At 46.9% G+C, this 7,140-nt stretch overlaps 1 protein-coding gene across 1 annotated transcript in view; it reads right to left on the minus strand.

The window, feature by feature from the left end:
- The window catches only part of TMEM26 (transmembrane protein 26), a 13,817-nt gene extending 9,546 nt beyond the window's left edge, over positions 1–4,271 (minus strand). The window contains exons 1-2 of the mRNA XM_010131571.1: positions 4,081–4,271; positions 968–1,046 (exon numbers count right to left, since the gene is read on the minus strand). Of these exons, the coding sequence (XP_010129873.1) occupies positions 968–1,046; positions 4,081–4,271 (270 nt within the window). The remainder of the gene's footprint in view (positions 1–967; positions 1,047–4,080) is intronic.
- Between the last annotated feature and the right edge of the window lie 2,869 nt (positions 4,272–7,140).

The raw sequence follows: 7,140 nt of genomic DNA on the forward strand, positions 1-7,140 counted from the left end.
CCTGCTGCTGTATTTAGAAAAAGCCTCAGGCATTTTCAGTGTAAACACAATTTTGAATATTTGATTATGCTTCTGTGGGCTCTTAACAATGTTTCAAAGGAGAAAATGAGGCACTATGTCTTCTTAGTCTAATTTATGTATTTTCTTACATTACTTTTTGCTGTTGTTTCTCTTGGGCCCTTTTCTGCTGTGGAGTCATGGTACTGCATATGTGCAAATGCCCCTTGTTGCTATGTGGAAGTGCCCTGGGGACCTGACAGCAGCCTGTCTGAGGAGGTGGCTCACTCAAGGTGAGCTGCTGGGTCAGCTGCTGAGCAAGCGGCTCTGCCCTGGCCCTCACCGACCCCTTCTGCCAAAAGAACAGTTACCTTTCAAAAATTTTACTGCGTGTTTTGAATTGGAATCCAGACACACCCCTCCCAGCATGAACAAAGAAGGGATATAAACACTGTCAGACAAATTACCACATCAGCTATCTGCGGTAGCAATCTGTGAGTATTCTCCCAGGTTGCATCCAACATGACGTAGTTTGACTTTAAGACCCCTTTCACTGATACCTGTCTCAGTTTTGGCTTGCTTGGAGTTGTGATACCTGTCTGTAAGCTCTGTGAAACCCGTATTTATTTTGCAAAGGCCACTAAAGCACGGAAATTCTTTCAGCTATCCTGAGCAAGATTCAAGCTGGTAACCTGGGGGTAAAAGCTGTTTTTCAACCTTCTAGTCCTTGATTCCCCAGACAAATACAAATAAATGGTCACATTTTTAGCTAGGAGTGCAGCTCATTATTTGCTATTTAGAAAATGCACAGTAGCTGTAGTATAGCTGCGGCTGGACTGGGAGACCCACCAGCACAAACAGGAAATTGGAAGAAGCCCTGCCCCTGCTGACTCCTCTCTGTCTGCCCCTGTCCAACCCATCAAGCAATGCATCAACTTCAAACTAGTCCATCGTGTCGCATAATAAATACCTGAGTCCCGTGGTGAATTTCTAGTAGCCAGAGTGATGGTACTGTGCAAATCAGATATAAAAATATTGCTGGGGAAAACCTGTGAAGGAAAGATAGCTTGGAATTACATCACATCGACAATACCTTCTGTCCTAGCATTACCTGCGCTGAAAAGCATCTTGTGCCTCCTCACCCCGTTTCTTAATAGCCCACATGGAACCGCAGAGCAGAGTTGCTATTCTCGCTGAATTCCTCATGCTGTCAGTATTATGAATCATAGGTTTATTCATACATCCATCTGAGATCATATATGGAGGCTTGTTTAAAATCTCTTCTGAAGAACTAACCAAAGGGACTTGGCTGTTTGTATTTCCATCACACCATTCTCTGTACTTAAAATACAACAAAAAGCCTCTAGCGAACATGCTCTTTCTGATTTCGTGAAGGGTGAATTAATACACTGAGTCATCCGCTGAGTGATGCCAGCATGAAGGCTGTTGATCGGAATCCTGTGTGTTGACTCAGGAAAGGAAGAAATAGCATCCATTTGCCTAAAACAAGCGTTTCTTCAGTGGGAGGTCTCTCAGTGCAGGCTACAATGGTTTATGAAAATAGGTCTTGGCTTTGTTTCACCATTTCTGCTGGCAATTGTATAAATTCTTAAAATCTAGCTCTCCTGTCCCTGCCAGTCTTCTCTAGAACTTCTGATATTTATCTTCAGCTTCTTCAGCTGAGTTTATCCAGAGGTGCTGCAGAGGTTTCACTGCTCCCTGTGTAAACACCAGTTCTTGTGAGGGTTGATGACATTTGCTTATTAAACACAACAGTTTTGTTTGGGGTGGGGTGTTTTTGGCAGTTCCTATCCTTTTGGAGTAGCTATGAGGTCTGATGGCACTAATGTCCCGTCGAGCTCTGCCGTGGTACGGAGTGAGCATTGCTGCGATGCTGCTGAGAGGCACCGCAGCCTTGGCACACCATGTAGGGACTGGCCAAGGACAGGGCAGTGGAATCAAACTCAGGGTACTTGCTTGATCCCTCCTGTCCTGTCATTGGCACCTTCCACAGTGAATTTAATTTGCTCATAAGTGTGTAACTGCAGCAACATTTTAGTCAAATCTTGTGGCATTTATTGTTTGTTCCTGGCTTGGCTTTTTTTAGGTGGTGGGGGGTTTGGGGCTGGTTTTTGTTTTGTTTTGGGGGTTTTTTTGGTGGGATGAGTGGGCATTGTTTGGTTTTGGGTGTGTGGAGGTGTCGTTTGCCATTTTTTAAAAGAAGTTAGTGATTCATTGGTGTTTCAGGCTGGTTATTTTGGGAGAGAACACACCTCTCATTTGAATGGGAGAACTAACATATTTTACGGTATTTCCTGTAGGACTCAAGCACATGAAAAATCCATCCAGCTGGCAGGTTAGCAGTGCTGAGCTAATGATACAGAGCAGGCTAGGAGACTTCAGGGGCTTTAACCCTGCCTTTCTTTCAGACAGAGCAATCTAGAGGAATCTTATGTGGCCAAGCCCACAATAATACTTTTTCTCCACATGGGCCATTTAATTTTTTGTGCTGGTATAAGTAACAGTCTTCTGTCAGTAATGAATGAATATGAGGCTCTTGGAGGCAGAAGAGACCTGTGGCACAGTCTGCCCTTTCCTTAGATCAGTGATTGTCTATGGAGGTGGTTCTAGAAATGCAGATGATCCTGCTGCTCTGAATGCGAGTGTTTTCCTCCAGAGCAGAAAGTTATCCTGATGCAAATGGGTGCCGGCCATTTGTCTACAGTTCTTACCTGTAAATGTACTTTGCTGCTTAGTGCTGGACCACATCCATTTTCAGAATTTCCCTCTAGCTAAATTTAGCCCAGCCTTCCAGCAAATGTGATCATTTAAAACGGATCCGCCCTCTGTACCTATTTTTCTTTGAATTTTCCAAAAGCTGCCAGAGCAAGTGTTCCTTCCTGAAGACTCTGCTGCTGCCTCCTCGCCCCAGCAAACCGGGTCTGCTCACTCTGCCTCTGTCTCATAACTGTGCATCTAGAGCTCTGTTGTTAATTTTTCCCATGTCCAAGACTCTATGGCTGCTCTCTCTTTCAAATTTAGAGCATGGAACCCCTGTGTGAATTGTCACACAACACTGCTTCTGTCTATAATGAGTTTCACAGGTTGCAATGGGCAGGAATTTAACACCATTTAAATGCTTTTTTTTTTTCCCCCTGGATTTGTCTCGGGGCCTGCGTGCAGTGTGAGATTTTAAAAATAAAAGGTCCTAGTGAAATCTTGACAGTTAGTTACATGACCACTTCCCTTTTACGGAGCATTTCTTCTGGCTGACTGAGCACTGCTGGGCTGTAGGCGACTGCAGTGATTCTTTAGATACGCGTAAAAACCCACGTGCTTGGGCAAACTCTGCTGTGACTAACTTTTTTGTTCATTTCTCAAGCAGCTTTTCATGCATGGAAGTTCCCCTCCAGACTAGCCCTCTCAAATCCAAATATTTAAGCCAGTCTTGCTGTATTGCCAGAGTGGTTGCTGCTCATCTTTCATCTGTCGCTGAGCTTTGGTTCACACGCTAGCGTGGCGTTAGCGCTGGTGAAAGCAGTCGGGACAGAGGATGTAGTCCCAGGGGAGGAGGGGCCAACCAGGGCATGACAGGATGGGTAGGAGATGCTGGGCATCCCCAGGGAACAGTCTGTGTGGGCCCCCCAGTACAGTTCTGCCCCTCACACGTGTCGTCCCTGACACGTTGCTGCTTAGGAGGTGCCCATTGACACCAGGAGGCAGTTGTGTGCCCCCCACCTCCCCAGCCCGCTGGTGCAGCAGCCCGAGAGCGTGGAGCTCTTGCCTGCAGCTGCATTTCCCAGCTGTTAGCAGGGGTACACGCACAGACCTCTACAGAGAGTGGCTCCCAAGTAGCCTGCTGCAGAACTGCCCCTCCTGGAAGCCCTCTGGACCCGGCAGTGGGCTAGCCGGGGCTTTACCAGTTCACCCCACCACCCCCCAGGTGCAGCAGGGGAGCTGCAACCCCCGAGAGCTCCGCAGAAGGAAAGCCAGGGCAGCTCTGCTCTCGGGCAGCATCTGCCTCGAAGTTCATGCAAAGCACCAGCAAGAAGGGCTCTGTGGGAGCCGACGGGGTATGCTCACCATTTGTAGCCTCTGCCTTGCTTAAACTTGAGGGTGAGCCCTGCCTCCAGGCACAGGAGAAGATTGAGCAGTGCCAGCAGCCAGTACTTGGGTTCTTTCTTCGCTGCAGCCACTCTCCAGACCCCGATGAGCGAGTGCAACACAAAGAGCAGGCGAGTGACCAGAGCATTGAGCAGCACCATCAGCTCCATCCCGGAGCAGCCCCCGCACCGCAGGGACCCCGCGGTTCTCAGCAGCGCTGGGCAGCTGCGCTGGGAATCACTGGGAAGCGTGTGCGCCCCAGGCACGCAGACCTCTCCTCCTCCTCCATCTCCCCAGAGGGGCCCATTATAACAAAAAAGAAACAGCATCGCCCCTCCCCCAGACTTCCTGAAAACTTTTTGAAGGGAAGAAAAAAAAAAAGCTCCCGCTTCCAGGATACAGCGGTTCGTAGCACTCAGCGCTGCTCTGACCACGACAAGAAGTGGGTAAAGAGCTGCTTTTGGCCCCCGTCGGCTCAAGGAATTAATGGCAGAAAGGCTTTTCTCTCACACAGGGACAATCTTTCTACTAGCCCCACTTGCTGCTCTCATCTTCTAGCAAAGAGAAAATGTAAGGAACACTCTCAATCTGAATCTGCCTCTCTAAAAGCTCTGCTGCGTTACTGAGACTGCAAAACCCTCTTTCTTCTCCCCTCTTCCTGAAAGATACTCATGTTTTAGGAGCTTTTAAAGTTGTTCATTCAACATTGCAATCCAGAAAGCAGAAACTGTGCGTTTAGTTCAATACTGTGTGCCCCAGAGGTTTGAGAAGCTGACCAGCACTGAAATGGGGTCAGACTTCTTCGAAGTATAACCTGCCCCCTGTGTCAGGACTGAGCAGCAGCCCCAGTGAGGAACTCCAGACATCAGGCTGAAATCTGCGCTAACGCTCACGTTATGGACTAGGCCAAGAGGGACATACACCAAAAAATACCCGAAGGTTGGACCGATAGGTCAGTTCCCTCCAGACTTGAGTATCTTCCATGGGAACAGTTTATGAAGTACAGAGTATATTTAAAAATTGCTTTGATGTTCCCATAGTGATTATAAATTTTATTTGAATTTACACTGGATAACCAAAGGGAAATTTCTTCTTGATCAAAATTGTCACTGTTGCACCAGCTTTGTGTTAATTTACTGCCAAAGCCCTAAAACTGAGACACACTGTTGTAAAATACAAATGGAGAATCAAGTTTGTGTAATGTCCTGCGGTGCTCCACAGGTCCTGACTTCCTGACTGATTTAATTTCAAACATCCTCTTGTACTTTAAGCTCAAGGAGATATTCTTCTAAGAGTTGTGACCTTTGTAAGAAGGTATTCGTCTTCAGTTGCCAAGATCCAAGTTTTCCTCACTGCAAACCAAGACTCTTTCTCTATGAAACACTGAAGCTGGTGCTGGCCAGCTGATATTCTTGGCGGTGGGAGGAGATGGGGAGAAGACTACTTAAAAATCACCCTGCTCAGAAGAAAAGCAAAGCAAAAGGCCACTCCAGTATAGATCAATTACTCAGGAAATGCCTGAGTAAATAAATGGACTGTGCAACGTGCCTCTTTGAAGCAACAAAATCAAGTTCCTCACGCTCAGAGGAAAATTAATTCAAGCAAAGGGTCTACTACTGATAATGTCCTGCCAACAGCCGCCCTGCCGTATCGTGCCTTGAGTGCTGCTGGTTCACAGCCCTTCCGTTGGTGTTAAGGTCAAACCTAGCTGAAGAGGAAACAGGGAACAGACAGAACTGAGAGATTGTTGAAACAAGATACTCCTCTGTGGGACTGTTTGATGTCTAAGAAATGACCTGAGAGAACTGGTATGTCTAATTGTTCATGGAGATCCTAAGAGTGCATATGTCAGACTTGGAAAGATGGTGATCAGTGGGACGGTTCCTATGATATTGTGTACTCGGGAAGGATGTGGTGAGCTTTGCTGATAGCCAGTAGTTCTGCATGTTAAAGACACTTTGGAGCTGAAGTGCTCAACAAGGTAGTCTCATCCATGAACAATCCAGACTTCACATTGGTAGAAATCCCAAACTTAAGTAGGAAGGCTGTAGAATACGGACTCTGCCTAGCTGACCAGTGGATCGTGACAGGAATGCGACAGGCTGAGTAGAGGGAGGGAGCAAGTAGGTATGGATGGCTTCAGTTCTTCAGCCTTGAAGAGGCAAAAAATTGTGCCCGGACTTGACAGAGTACATTTTTAGATGTCACAGTGGCTGTTTTGTGGAGCCATTGGTTCAGGAGCCTATGAGTGCAATGCTCAACACTAATCCTCAGTAGTTTATGGGACATGATGTAGAGAGTAACAGCTGAAGAACTCCCCTGAAATGGGCATCTTAACATGCTTAGGCTCAGCATCCTCGCAGGAGTAAGACAAGCCAGAGTTCTCCTCCATTGCTGAGCTCAGCTTCAAAAAGGAAAGCTAGACACGGATCATGAAGCTTGTTGAAAGTTAAGACAGAGAGAAGACCTAAATCTTTGCAGGGAGCATGGAAATTGCTTCTCTAAATCATGTGGGAAGTGTGGCGAAAATAACTGTGTAACAAGAAAAACTTGAGAAATCATGAAAAGCAGCCAGCACTGGCACATTGGCAGGGTACAGGAGACTGCAGGAGCAAGAAGGCATCCTTCAAAAAACTGAAGCGGTGTCCAGATAAAGAAAACCGAAAAGATGATAAACTCTGGCAAGTTAAACATACAAACGCGATAAGGCTGGCTGAAGGAGTGCGAGGGACGATTGGCAAAAGGCATAACAACTGAAATGTCTGTCACTGGTTCGAACACACGGTGCACAGGAAGCGTGGCAGGGAATTGTTGGGTCAGTGGACGGTCAGGTGGCACAGAAGCCCTCAGGGGGTGATAAGGCTGTGCAGGAGGAACTGATGAACTCTTTGGAGACCCAGCGTGAGTACAGATGTGCGCTGTAGTATGGACTGCACTGACCGCTACACAAAAGCTTATAGAATTAGTGGGTCTTTTCCTGACTATCTTCTAGTGTTACACCAATTCTGCTCTTGTCATAGTTTCTGCTAATTTAAACTT

Source organism: Buceros rhinoceros, unplaced genomic scaffold (genome assembly GCF_000710305.1).
Source record: "Buceros rhinoceros silvestris isolate BGI_N320 unplaced genomic scaffold, ASM71030v1 scaffold13602, whole genome shotgun sequence".
Taxonomy (NCBI): Eukaryota; Metazoa; Chordata; class Aves; order Bucerotiformes; family Bucerotidae; genus Buceros; species Buceros rhinoceros.